We start from the raw sequence: 14,064 nt of genomic DNA on the forward strand, positions 1-14,064 counted from the left end.
TCTTTGGTGTTGGAGGGGTTATAGGCATGTGATTGTACTAAGCATGTACAGACTCAGGACTCCATTTTGTAGTCTGTCTGCTTTGCACCTCAGTAGAGGTGGATGCATGTTCCTGTTTGGACTTCAGTAGAGAAGTATGACTTATGGACTCCAGTGAGTACAACTGTATCTAAAGACTATGGTCTATTGATTAGGAATGATACCCTGTGTCTTCAACACACTGAGAACTACATCCTATCTATAACTGAACTTAAATGAGAAATGTGCCTGTATGGTGAATTAATATAAGATGTTTGTGAGTAAACAAGATATACTATTTTCAAAGAAGACTTTGGGTTTTTTTAAAATCTCTGAGTGCATATTTTAAACCAAGAGGTTTCAAGGGAATGTATATCTTTTGGGCAACTGCAATTTCAACTTCAAAAAACTAACCATTCTCTACTAAGCAAATATATTTTTGTAGTGGCATGTCTTCATCCTTGGCAGTTCAAAGACATGGTTCTTCATTTTAACAGCTGAGTTCCCTGTGTGCCATTACATGAATGCTTATGACTATCACTTTTTCAAAGACTTCTAACAAGGTCATGCTTTTCTTGACTATTGGTTTTCAAAAGGTGGTCTCCACATGTTCATGGAGATTCACATTTGCCAAACGGATGTGACAGCATTTTTTTCCTTTTCAATAAGGTTATGATTGACATTTATTTCCAAAGGGATATCTGCCCAGATACTGGGTGCAGTTATTTCCAATAGAACATTATAGAGCCATGCTTAGATATCTGAAAGGATGACCTATTGGGTTTTTAATAATCTATCCCGTTTTATTACGATTTTACCATTTATGTGTTTTAAATGCAATTTTTATCCTGTATTTTTATTTTATTTGATATATTGTATTACTGTTTTATCTTTTTATAGTGTGATTTGTATTATGTTGCTTATGTTTTGTTCTATGTTGTTTGGGCCTCTGCCCCATGTAAACCGCCCCGAGTCCCCACGGGGAGATGGTGGCGGGGTATAAATAAAGTTTTATTTTTATTTTATTTTTTTATTGAGGATTCAGGCAGCTTGTTTTCTGTTCTCCAAAGATTAGAACTCAATGGAGTAATGGATTCAAACTGGAGGAAAAGAGATTCCACTTGAATTTTGGGAACAACTTTTTGACTGACAGTCAGAGCTGATTGACAGTGCAATCGGCTGCCGTGGTTGTGGTGGAGTCTCCTTTTCTGGAGGTTTTGTAACAGAGGCTGGATGGCCATCTGTTTGGAGGGCTTGGATTGTGTCTTCCTGCCTGTTAGAAGGGGAGCTGGATTGGATGGCTTTTAAGAGTCTTTTCCTTCTCTAAGAGACTAGGATTCTAATTTGCGGCCCAATAGCTTCACCCTGCAGCCCTTCTGGCTATTAACCTACAGAGATGACTCCAATACTTGGAGATATCAGATCGAAACCTTAGTTTCTTTGTCACCTAAGCCCAGGGCACGTCTGGTTCACGGACTCTTAGAATGACAACAAAGGCCGAGCCTTATCAGCGCTCGCAAGAGGCCGTCTGGCTCCTTTGACTCTTCCTCCCTGGTCTGTAAGATAAGATGCTCCGGTTGCCTCTGTCGTTGTTCCCTTGGAGACACATTCATTCACCGCACTCAGGTGCTCTGGCTTCCGTCCAAGGAAGGGAGCTCTCTTTCTCTCTCACTCCAGACACAGCGAACAATTCGCCTTTCCCTTTTGCAATCTGAGATCTGGAGCCTTGGCTTCTCCAGGCCTTTGACCACTTTGTTTACCCTCCTCTGGACACGGGGTTATTATTCCAAGTGAGACATGACCAAAGCAGAAGAGAGCGGGACTATGACTTCTCTTGATCTTGACACTATGCTCCTATGGATGCAGCCTAGAATCGCATTGGCTTTTTTAGCTGCCGCATCACACTCCTGGCACATGTTCATTTAAGACTCCTAAATGCCTTTAACATGGACAGTTTTTAATTCAAGGTTCAAGCAGACTGCCTTCTCCTCTTTTGCTCAAAAGCACTCTTCCATTTGGGGACCATGTGAACGCATGTTGAGTTTTGGGCAGCTTGGCAGGACACAAAACACTGTGCTTTTTTCTCTCTCCTCCCAGGTTGCCAACAGCTTGATGCCATCCATGTTACACAGCTGGAGAGAGACACAGTTTTGGTTTGCTTGGACAGTAAGTTGTGCAATTTAGACCCTCTGTTTCTATCTTCTAACACAAGGGTCCCCAAACTTTTTAAACAGGGGGCCGGTTCATGATCCTTCGGACCGTTGGAGGGCCGGACTATAGTTGGTCACCGAGCAATTATTATTATTATTATTATTATTATTATTATTATTCCAGCATATCTATCTTGTTTGCTGTGTCGTACGATAAAATAATAACAACAACAACAACAATAAAAAAGAGGGTTGGAAGAAACCCTTTGGGCCATTGAGTCCAATCCCCTTCTGCCTTTGTACACCGAAAGCACAAGCAAAGCACCCCTGACAGATGGCCACCCAGCCTCAATTTTTATTAATAATAATAATAATAATAATAATAATAAGGGTTGGAAGAGACCCTTTGGGCCATTGAGTCCAATCCCCTTATGCCTTTGTGCATCAAAAGCACTAGCAAAGCACCCCTCACAGATGGCCACCCAGCCTCAATATTAATAACAATAATAATGTGATTTTGTGATATGAAATCCAGCATATCTATCTTGTTTGCTGTGTCATAAAATATAATAATAATAATAATAATAATAATAATAATAATAATAATAATAATAATAATGGTTGTAAGAGAAGAAGAGACCCCTAGGGTCATTTAGTCTAACACCCTTCTGCCCTTGTGCCATGGGGGCCGGATAAATGGCTTCGATGGGCCGTATCCAGCCCCCGGGCCTTAGTTTGGGGACCCCTGTTCTAACAGCTTAATACCCTAAAGCACCCTGGAAAAACTTTGGCCCTCCAGGTGTTTGGGACTTCAACTCCCACAATTCCTAACAGCCTGCCGGCTGTTAGGAATTATGGGAGCTGAGTCCCAAGTGTGCCAATGCCTGGTTCAGAGGAAGCTTGCCTTTGCCTCCCTTTGAGGCTGAGAGAGTGTGACTTTACCCCCTGGGGCTTTATGGCTGAGATTCGAATCTCAGTTGTCACTGCTCAAACCACACTCATGATCTCAATATTACACTAAAAATATTAAATACACAGGAACAAAACATATTTTGTTAAATACTGGTAACCAGATATTTCTCCCACCCTAGATATTTCACAGATATATATTCACTCCACTTGCCTCATTTCCAACAGACCTCTGAACAAACCTCCTAAGATACGAGCCACAGATGCAGGCAAAATGTTGGGAGAGAATGCTACTGGAACATGTCTATACAGCCCAAAAAAACTCATAGCAGCCCAATAATAACAACAATATCAACAACAACAACAACATCATCCAGCAGAGTGTCTGCTGTGGACTCATCTTGTTGTGTTTCAAATAATAATAATAATAATAATAATAATAATAATAATAATAATAATAATAATAATAATAATACAGCATATGTATCTTGTTTGCTGTGTCATGCTCTGTCTTTGTGTCAATAATAATACAATAGAGTCTCACTTATCCAACATTCGCTTATCCAACATTCTGGATCATCCAACGCATTTTTGTAGTCAATGTTTTCAATACATTGTGATATTTTGGTGCTAAATTCGTAAATACAGTAATTACTACATAGCATTACTGCGTATTGAACTACTTTTTCTGTCAAATTTGTTGTATAACATGATGTCTGGGTGCCTAATTTGTAAAATCATAACCTAATTTGATGTTTAATAAGCTTTTCCTTAATCCCTCCTTATTATCCAACATATTCACTTATCCAAGCTTCTGCCGGCCCGTTTTAGCTTGGATAAGTGAGACTCTACTGTAATAATAATAATAATAATAATAATAATACAGCATATGTATTTTGTTTGCTGTGTCATACTCTGTCTTTGTGTCAATAATAATAATAATAATAATAATAATACAGTAGAGTCTCACTTATCCAACATAAACGGGCCAGAAGAACGTTGGATAAGCAAATATGTTGGATAATAAGGAGGGATCAAGGAAAAGTCTATTAAACATTAAGCACCAAAACATCATGTTATACAACAAATTTGACAGAAAAAGTAGTTTAATACAAAATAATGCTATGTAGTAATTACTGTATTTAAGAATTTAGCACCAAAATATCACGATGTATTGAAAACATTGACTACAAAAATGCGTTGGATAATCCAGAACGTTGGATAAGCGAATGTTGGATAAGTGAGACTCTACTGTAATTCTATTTCCTACCTTCCTTTCCTTGTGGCTTGAGGCAGGTCGCAGCACAGTCAAAACACACAAACACTGCAAAAGTCCTAAAAACACACATATTACAATGTAGTTCTATAAAAGATACACACTAAAATGTATTTCTATCTGTGATTTCTATCATGGATATAGGGGTCTTGGGGTAGACTGGGTGGGTTTGATGGGGTTTCTCTCTTCTCCCGCTGAACCCTGGCCCCATTGGCAATCCTCTCTGAATGTCTCCCTTTCCCCCTTTTCAAGGATTTGTGAAAATTGTGAATCTGCACGGGAAACTGAAGTCGAGCAAGAAGCTGGCCTCGGAGCTGAGTTTTGATTTCTGCATTGAATCTGTAGGTGAGCAGCCAGCCCGGTGGTGAGAGTGGAGATAGCTATTTGTCATAATCAGTTTAAAAACGGGTGAGTTGGGCAAACTTGGGCTCTCGGGGTGTTTTGGACTGCAACTCCCACCATTCCTAACAGCCTCAGGCCCTTTCCTTTTCCCCCTCGGCCGCTTAAGCGGCCGAGGGGGAAAAGGAAAGGGCCTGAGGCTGTTAGGAATGGTGGGAGTTGCAGTCCAAAACACCCCGAGAGCCCATGTTTGCCTTTAGAGTCTCTGACAGTTAGGACTCGTTAACCATTTGCATCTTGTGCCTCTCCTTGCAGTGTGCCTTCAAGACAGCGTCTTAGCCTTCTGGAAACACGGGATGCAGGGCAAGAGCTTTAAGTCCAACGAAGTAAGTATTCTTTACCCTCAGTGTCACAAATTGAGTGACCCTTGTCCTTTCGACACCCAGACAGAGGATTTCAAGACAGATAGTAAAAGTAAAGGATTTCCCCTGACATTAAATCCAGTTGTGTCCGACTCTGGGGTTTGGTGCTCATCTCCATTTCTAAGCCGAAGAACCGGCGTTGTCCGTAGACACCTCCAAGGTCATGTGGCCATTGGCATGAATGCATGGAATGCCATTACTTTCCCGCTGGAGTGGTACCTATTGATCTACTCACATTTGCATGTTTTCGAACTGCTAGGTTGGCAGAAGCTAGAGCTAACAGCAGGCGCTCACTCCGCTCCCCGGGTTTGAACCTGGGACCTTTCAGTCTGCAAGTTCAGCAGCTCAGCGCTTTAACACACTGAGCCACCAGAGCCTCCATCCAGGAATAAGAAGAGAAGAGAAAACAGTGGCCAAAGAACAGGATCAAATTAGCCTCCCCGGCTTTGCATGTTTTTGAACTGCTAGGTTGACAGCAGGAGCTCACCCTGCTCCCTGGATTCGAACTGCCGACCATTTGGTTTAGCAGCTCAGTAATTTAACCTGCTGTGCCACCGGAGGCTCGTTTTTCTTTGGATAATTGTTTGCAAAAGAAATGTCACTGAAACTTCAAGGGTGTGTGTGTGTGTGATTGTCCAAAACCTGCCACTTTTTGCACAGAAAACACTGCACCAAATACTCTGTTTTGCATCAAAATTGGGCTTTTTTCACAGAAATTTATTTATTTATTTATTTACAGTATTTATATTCCGCCCTTCTTTCTCACCCCGAAGGGGACTCAGGGCGGATTACAATGAACACATATATGGCAAACATTCAATGCCAACAGACAAACAACATACATTAGACAGACTCAGAGGCATTTTTAACATTTTTCCAGCTTCACGATTCCGGCCACAGGGGGAGCTGTTGCTTCACCGTCCAGTAGTGGCTGTACTTCCTCATTCCTTTCCTCGTGTTTTGCTGGCAGTTTTATGGTGTTGTAAATTAGCCTCCCGCATAAAGCGTCCCTAAATTTCCCTACTTGACAGGTGCAACTGTCTTTCGGGGCTGCATAGGTCAACAGCAAGCCGGGGCTATTAATGGTCGGAGGCTTAACCCGACCCGGGCTTCAAACTCATGACCTCTCGGTCAGTAGTGATTTATAGCAGCTGGTTACTAGCCAGCTGTGCCACAGATGTGGCAGTGTGTCTGCCCCTTCTAACTCGAGTATGTGAACATTTGCAAGCATGCTTTGCACCCCGCTTTTATAATGGGGTGCATGATCACTGTGATTGTGCCCTTTGCCCTGAAACTCCCTGTTCTCTCTGTGACGGTTGTTCCTTTCACCTCTTCCCTCGCTCATGTTTCCACGCTCTTTTCTCCAGGTAACCCAGGAGATCTCCGATGAAACCAGGGTCTTCCGCTTATTGGGCTCCGACAGGTAAGATGAGAAGAACCTCATTGGCCTTTGGTCCTTCAAAAGGAGGCTGGGCCCTTAGGGAAAGGGATTCTAAATCCTTCTTGTGCCACTGAATTGTGTCTGTATGTGCCTTAAGGTCAAATGATGGCAATCCCATTCATTTCAGAGGGTTTTCTTAGGCTCAGAGATGGCTTTGCAGTCCCTTCCTCCAAAATAGAGCCTACAGTGGCCAAGGTTCATTGCCTATTAAGGAGGCCCTGCTTAGCTTCCAAGATCAAGTGGAATCTGATGCCTTTAGGGCATTTAGGCTTTCATCCAGTACTTTTGGTTCCACATACCTTTGGTTCAACTGACCAGAACCAGCTTTTTCTTAATGGCTTTTGGCTGCATAAGCTTTTGGACAGAAGTATTTGGTCAATGCAGAAGTTGGTAATCAGCTAAGTTTGCAGAGACAGAGTTGCACCTGCCAGAAGCTGGCCATAGAATTGCACTGAAGGATTTACAAATGCCTAGAAGCTTCAGCGTTCTCTCTTGATATGTCTAGCTTCTCCAGTGTAACTGTGGTCAACTTCTAGAGGAAGACACAGAAGTTCCTAGAGATAACATATTAATCAGAATGATGCATAATTTCAAATCTGCAGGTTTGGAGGGTCAACTGTCTTATTGTTCAACACCTTCACCTATTTATTTAAACATTGTCATCCCCGTATGGGAACAAGTACATACTTTATGCTTAAAAACAAGAGGCCTTTTCCCTGCCCAAGTGGAGGCTTACGATCTAATTAAGGCACAACACAAAAGGCAAAAGGCCGCGTGGGAGGGGATGACAAAGCTGATGACAGCACAACAAAGCAACGATTATGTCTACGGTTGTACTCTGTTGACCCACCTTGTGCTCCTTTGACTTCTCCTCTTAAGCCCAAATCATTCTCAGACTCCTGGAGTTGCTAGGTGTGATGCAGCCTAGAAGTGCAATGGCTTTTTTGGCTACAAGTACCATACTCTTGGCCAGACATGGGCCAACTTGGGCCCTCCAGGTGTTTTGGACTTTAAGTCCCCCCATTCCTAATAGCCTACCGGCTGTTAATGTTGTAGTGCAGCAGCCCATGGTTGTGGCTGATACCAATGTAAATGGGGAAGTGGTTCATGGGAGCTCTGGGCCTGTGAGCCAACATGAGATTTTAAGTCCTGAAAATGATCAGTCTGTGTCTCCAGGCGTTAATGAAGGTTACATTCCAGAGAGGTGCCAAGATGGTGCAGAGGAGCTGTTCTCTGGGGAAACTAATTCAGAGGATGAAATCCAAGGTGAAGAGAACAATGAGTTGCAAGATAATTAGCTGGCTGATAGGAGACTCAGTCTTCATAAACTTTGGGCTGCTCAGCAGAATCTCAAAGGTCACAGCACTTGTTACACAAGAGACCCATATCAGGCAGTCATGGGAAAAGGCACGATTTCATGTGTATATTAGAGAAGCCAGGGTTTTGCCAGCCAGTCTGGTCAATGTTGGCAATGAAGGAGCAGCTTATTAAGTCTTAGTCAATCCTTCTAAGGGATTTGCAGTTCCTTGTCTTTGTTCATATTTCTTGCTTCCAAGAATTGTTCCTGGAATTTTTGTATGGAACTGCGTACCTCTGATTTTCTTGTATTCCTGTGCTGGATACTCTGTTGCCTTGGGAGTTTTGGATCATTCTCGTACACCTCATGGACTATTTTATGTGTATAGACTTTGAAGTTTTTCCTATTTTTGCTTTTATATATATATATATATATATATATATATATATATACACACACACATACACACACACACGCGCACACACACACACACACACACATATATAAATATATATATATATACCCTGTTTCCCCTAAAATAAGACCTAGTAGAGGTTTTGCTGAATTTCTAAATATAAGGCCTCCCCCAAAAGTAAGACCTAGCCAAGTTTTTTTTTGGAAGCATGCCTGCCGAACAGAACACCAGAGCATGCAAGATCAGGAAATGTACGTACCATAGAGTGTTGTACATGGAAATAATGGTAGTAACAAGAAATTTTTGATAGGATTCACAGTATGTCTGGTCAATGCTGGTTTGTGATGACAACTACTGTACAGAATATAATAAATATTCATTTTTTGTTCAACAATAAATGTGAATTCTTCTTCATGGAAAAATAAGACATCCCTTGAAAATAAGACCTAGTGCATCTTTGGGAGCAAAAATTAATATAAGACACTGTCTTATTTTCGGGGAAACACGGTATGCACATTAGCAAAAATAGGAAAAACTTCAAAGTCTATATGCATAAATATATATCTTGTTGCATGGGTTTAAATACTTTAATTGTTTTAATGGTGCAGTTATTTGAATTGTATTTTTTTAAAGGCATTGCCTATATTGTGGTTTTTTTAAAGGCATTGCCTATATTGTGTTTTTTTTAAAGGCATTGCCTATATTGTGAAGCCGCCTTGAGTCCCCTCCGGGGTTGAGAAAGGCGGGATAAAAGAGCCGTAGATAAATAAATATATATAACCTTTAATAAACTGCTTTGATGATTTAGCTTGGGCTGGAGTTTGGTGGTTAAGTATAGAGAGGTTTCCTGGGTTGGAGTGCAACAGTTAGGAATTGTTGAAGTCCAAAACACCTGGAGGCCCAAGCTGGCCCGTGCCTGCTCTTGGATCATGTTCATGTTTACTTTGTGGTGCCCTTAGACCAGGAGTCCCCAAGCTATGGCCCGCGGGCCACATGTGGCCCATCAAAACCATTTATCTGGCCCCTGCGGCAGCAGCTTCTTTCTTCTCCGCCGAGGAAGGCGTGTGCCTTTCCCTCTTCCCTTGCACCACTGCCGCCGCCAAGGAAGGCACATGCATCGCTCACCCCGTGTGCATCTTTCCTGTTGTTGTTGCTGAGGAAGTCCAGCTCTCCAAGGTCTGAGGGACCTTGTTGAAAAAGTTTGGGGACCCCTGCCTTAGAGTCTTGAATGCTTTTCTCATGACCTGTTCTCAATCCGGCTTCTCTCCTCGGCTCTCTCTTGCAGGGTGGTGGTGCTGGAGAGCCGGCCGACCGACAACCCGACCGCGCACAGCAACCTCTACATTTTGGCCGGCCACGAAAACAGTTACTAGGTAGGCAATCGCTGGCCGACCTGAACTGTGAGCCCAGGAAGGGGAATACACGTCGCCATCGCTATCCTCCTGGCACCGGAAAGAAGCGGCCTGCTAAGGAAACCCTCTCCCCGCCTGGCTCCGGAGCCCTTCCTCCCTCGTCCTCTCCGCATCTCTCTTTGCCTGACTGTCGGCACCCGAACGGAGCCGGGTTTTTAGGATCCAGAGCCAAAAAAGGAAACCCCGCGTCGTCCTATTCGTCTTGTGCGTTGTCTCGCAGCTGGGCCCAGCAGCTGCTCTGTCCCTTGCCACTATGTGGTTGGTTTAATGTCACGTTTGCTTAATAAAAGCGAACCGGAGAACGAGTCCCTTTTGTCCGTGAAGGAAACTGAATCCTTTGAAGTTGGGGGACTTTGGACACCCTTTTCTCCCCCCACTTTCCAGCCTGGCTTTCCCCATCTTTGCCTTCAAAGGGGGCAAATACAGAAATGTGGGTGCGGATCTCTCACTCACCCCCCAAACGTTGCCGCAAGGAGATATTCTTCCCCAGGAAAAAATGTCATTATTATTATTGTTATTTTTTAAAGCAACTGTTCTCTCTGGGGGTTTGTAAGATATAATAAGACTATTTAATCCTTATTTATTAACCTGCTGCTACGGTGGTGTGATGTATCTTAACTTTCTAGCACATGAAGGTTGCAGAGCAGCTTTATTTCGGGGATCGGGGGGCGGGATTGGGTGTGACGGTGGGCCTTTGGGATTGGTTTCCTTGCCTTTTCTAGCGATTCCTCTGGTTTTGTACAAGGGTATTTTGGTGGAGAATCAGAAAATACTATAATTATACAGGTATGGGCCAACTTGGGCTCTTTCTCCAGATTACCTTGCCCACTGTGCATTGCTCTGGTTGAACCTCAGTCTCCTTTTGAGAGAAGACTGAGGCAAAGAAAGTGTTGAGTAGCTCTGTCTTTTCTCACCACTTTCTAAGGTGAACTTTGTTTCTCATTCCATGTGTTTTGGACTGCAACTCCCACCATTCCTAACCGCCTCAGGCCCTTTCCTTTTCCCCCGCTTAAGCGGCCGAGGGGGAAAAGGAAGGGGCCCGAGGCTGTTAGGAATGGTGGGAGTTGCAGTCCAAAACACCTGGAGGAAGAGCCCAAGTTGGCCCAAACCTGCCTTAGAAAGTGGTGAGAAAAGGCAGAGCTACTCAACACTTTCTTTGCCTCAGTCTTCTCCCAAAAGGAGACTGAGGATCAAGTTCGCTCATACCTGTATGACAGCAGAGGGAAACAGTGACACAAGTGTGTGTGTGTGCCTCAAGTGGAGGGTGTTTTCCATGAAAAACATTGGTCACATACCCTTGAAAGGGGAGAAAATGTGTACCGGCGCAAACTAGACCTCCCAGAGCCTTGTGACCAGTACTGGCTGGGAGATTTGGGAAGTTACAGTTCAGAAACTGTAACTTCCTGAAGTCTTACTCATCGAGGTTATGATGGAGAGACAATTGTCCAGATTTGTGCCTCCTGACTCAACGTGGCCCAGACTTAATACTTCCCAGAGTCGCTGGTTGGTGGATTTGGGGAGTTGTAGTTCCGAAAAGTAGCTTCCACATATTTAGCCATAGCCATCATCGCCAGCCCCTTGAGGTTATAATCGACGAAAGAGAGGACATAGATGTGCCTCCTGACTCATTGTATCCCAAACTAGACCTCCCGGAGCCACTCGGGGAGTTGTAGTTCGAAAGGTAAGTCTCCCAAGCCGTGGTCCAGACATTTAGAAACCTCCCATCATCCTTAGGTTCTGGGGTCCTATTATGGGATGGGTCCAACCTCATTGCTGCTCTGCCAAATTAGAAACGTAGGCAGCCATCGTCCAGGCCTAAATAGGAGGGAGGGTTGTTTTATTATTAATTATTCAATCTTTATATGTTCAGGACACGTATTTTTTTTTAATTTATTTATACTGTGCCAGAAGGGAGCTTGGAGAAAGTGACGTTGCAGTGCCTGGAAATGGGAAAAAAATGTATATTGCGGGTGTGTTTTTTTCTTCTCCCCGTCTAGACAGGTAGGAACGAGTGGTAGGTTTATTTCCTGGCGGTATAGTATAAATACATATATATATATAATATAAGAAGCAGTATTGTCTAATAATCCTCGGGGAAAGTCTCCTTTATTCCATTATCCCTCTTTCAAGGCTGTCGTCCATGTTTCTCTCTTATTTTTCCCTCCGTTTCGTCCATTAAAGTATCCCTTTGCTCTTGATTCTCGTTTGATTTGTGTTCATTAAGATCCAGGGTTAAATTAGGAGAATGTTGTGGGGATAAGTGGACAGACTCCCTTAGAATAGGCATGGGCTAAAATTGGGTTGGGCAGTTGTTTTGGACTGCAACTCGCACCATTCCTAACAGCCTCAGGCCCTTTCCTTTTCCCCCTCGGCCGCTTAAGCGGCCGAGGGGGAAAAGGAAAGGGCCTGAGACTGTTAGGAATGGTGGGAGTTGGAGTCCAAAACACCTGGAATGAGAAACAAAAGTTTGCCCACACCTGCCTTAGAAAGTGGTGAGAAAAGACAGAGCTACTCAACACCTTCTTTGCCTCAGTCTTCTCTCAAAAGGTGGCCGAGGTTCAAGCTGAGCAATTCACAGTGGGCAAGGAAGGGGCCTGAGGATGTTAGGAATGGTGGGAGTTGGAGTCCAAAACACATGGAATGAGAAACAAAGTTTGCCCATACCTGCCTTAGAAAGTGGTGAGAAAAGGCAGAGCTACTCAACACCTTCTTTGCCTCAGTCTTCTCTCAAAAGGAGACTGAGGTTCAAGCTGAGCAATACACAGTGGGCAAGGAAGGGGCCTGAGGCTGTTAGGAATGGTGGGAGTTGCAGTCCAAAACACACGGAATGAGAAACAAAAGTTTGCCCACACCTGCCTTAGAAAGTGATGAGAAAAGACAGAGCTACTCAACACCTTCTTTGCCTCAGTCTTCTCTCAAAAGGAGACTGAGGTTCAAGCTGAGCAATACACAGTGGGCAAGGAAGGGGCCTGAGGCTGTTAGGAATGGTGGGAGTTGGAGTCCAAAACACATGGAATGAGAAACAAAGTTTGCCCATACCTGCCTTAGAAAGTGGTGAGAAAAGGCAGAGCTACTCAACACCTTCTTTGCCTCAGTCTTCTCTCAAAAGGAGACCGAGGTTCAAGCTGAGCAATACACAGTGGGCAAGGAAGGGGCCTGAGGCTGTTAGGAATGGTGGGAGTTGCAGTCCAAAACACATGGAATGAGAAACAAAAGTTTGCCCACACCTGCCTTAGAAAGTGGTGAGAAAGACAGAGCTACTCAACACCTTCTTTGCCTCAGTCTTCTCTCAAAAGGAGACTGAGGTTCAACCACAGCAATGCACAGTGGGCAAGGTAATAGGGGAAATGCAACCCAAAATAGGTTTTAAAAAAGTAGTCCAGGAATACCTGGCTACTCTAAATGTAGTCTGAACGACATCCAAGGGTATTGAAGGAACTATCAGAAGTCGTTTCAGAAAAATCATCTTTGAGAGTTCTTGGAGAACAGAGGCCCCGGCAGACTGGAGAACAGCAAATGTTGTCCCGATCTTCAAGAAGGGAAAGAAAGAGGACCTAAGCCAGTGATGGCCAACCTATGACACGCGTGTCAGCACTGACACGCCTCGCCATTTTTGCTGCCACGCTGCCGCATGCAGATTGATTGGATGACTAATGTCTTTTGTGGCCAAATTTGGTGTGATTTGGTCCAGTGGTTTTGTAGTTTACCCCATGGGAATTATGCACATTACACACACACACACATATATATATATATATATATAATCACATTATTCTAGTATTGTAGTATAGTATTATATTATTACTATTATATTATTATTCTATTATTGATTATTCATGACTACATTGAAACTACAATAGAGAGAAATCAGCGTGGAAATTGCAAGAGGTACCATAGATTGTTGTACATGGAAATAATGGTAGTAAATATTTTTTGATTTATTAAATACAGTTATATATTACAATTATATATATTTGTTATTTAAACTATATATACAGTAGAGTCTCACTTATCCAACACTCGCTTATCCAACGTTCTGGATTATCCAACGCATTTTTGTAGTCAATGTTTTCAATATATCATGATATTTTGGTGCTAAATTCATAAATACAGTAATTACTACATAGCATTACTGCGTATTGAACTACTTTTTCTGCCAAATTTGTTGTCTAACATGATGTTTTGGTGCTTCATTTGTAAAATCATAACCTCTTTTGATGTTTAATAGACGTTTCCTTAATGCCTCCTTATTATTCAACATATTCACTTATCCAACATTCTGCCGGCCCGTTTATGTTGGATAAGTGAGACTCTACTGTATTGCGAAATTATGGTGGTTTTTTCTCAAAGTGACACACCACCCAAGTCATGCTAGGTTTTTTGGT

At 43.0% G+C, this 14,064-nt stretch overlaps 1 protein-coding gene across 2 annotated transcripts in view; it reads left to right on the forward strand.

Annotated features, from left to right (window-relative positions):
* Positions 1–11,877, forward strand: part of map4k5 (mitogen-activated protein kinase kinase kinase kinase 5) — a 124,461-nt gene extending 112,584 nt beyond the window's left edge. For both annotated transcript variants that reach the window (XM_062968708.1, XM_062968709.1), the window contains 5 exons: positions 2,116–2,184; positions 4,606–4,698; positions 5,008–5,078; positions 6,482–6,537; positions 9,553–11,877. In XM_062968708.1, coding sequence (XP_062824778.1) covers positions 2,116–2,184; positions 4,606–4,698; positions 5,008–5,078; positions 6,482–6,537; positions 9,553–9,640 — 377 coding nt within the window. In that variant the 3' untranslated portion in view covers positions 9,641–11,877. The remainder of the gene's footprint in view (positions 1–2,115; positions 2,185–4,605; positions 4,699–5,007; positions 5,079–6,481; positions 6,538–9,552) is intronic.
* The last annotated feature ends 2,187 nt before the right edge of the window (positions 11,878–14,064 follow it).

This window comes from Anolis carolinensis, chromosome 1 (assembly GCF_035594765.1).
Source record: "Anolis carolinensis isolate JA03-04 chromosome 1, rAnoCar3.1.pri, whole genome shotgun sequence".
In the NCBI taxonomy this organism is placed as follows: domain Eukaryota; kingdom Metazoa; phylum Chordata; class Lepidosauria; order Squamata; family Dactyloidae; genus Anolis; species Anolis carolinensis.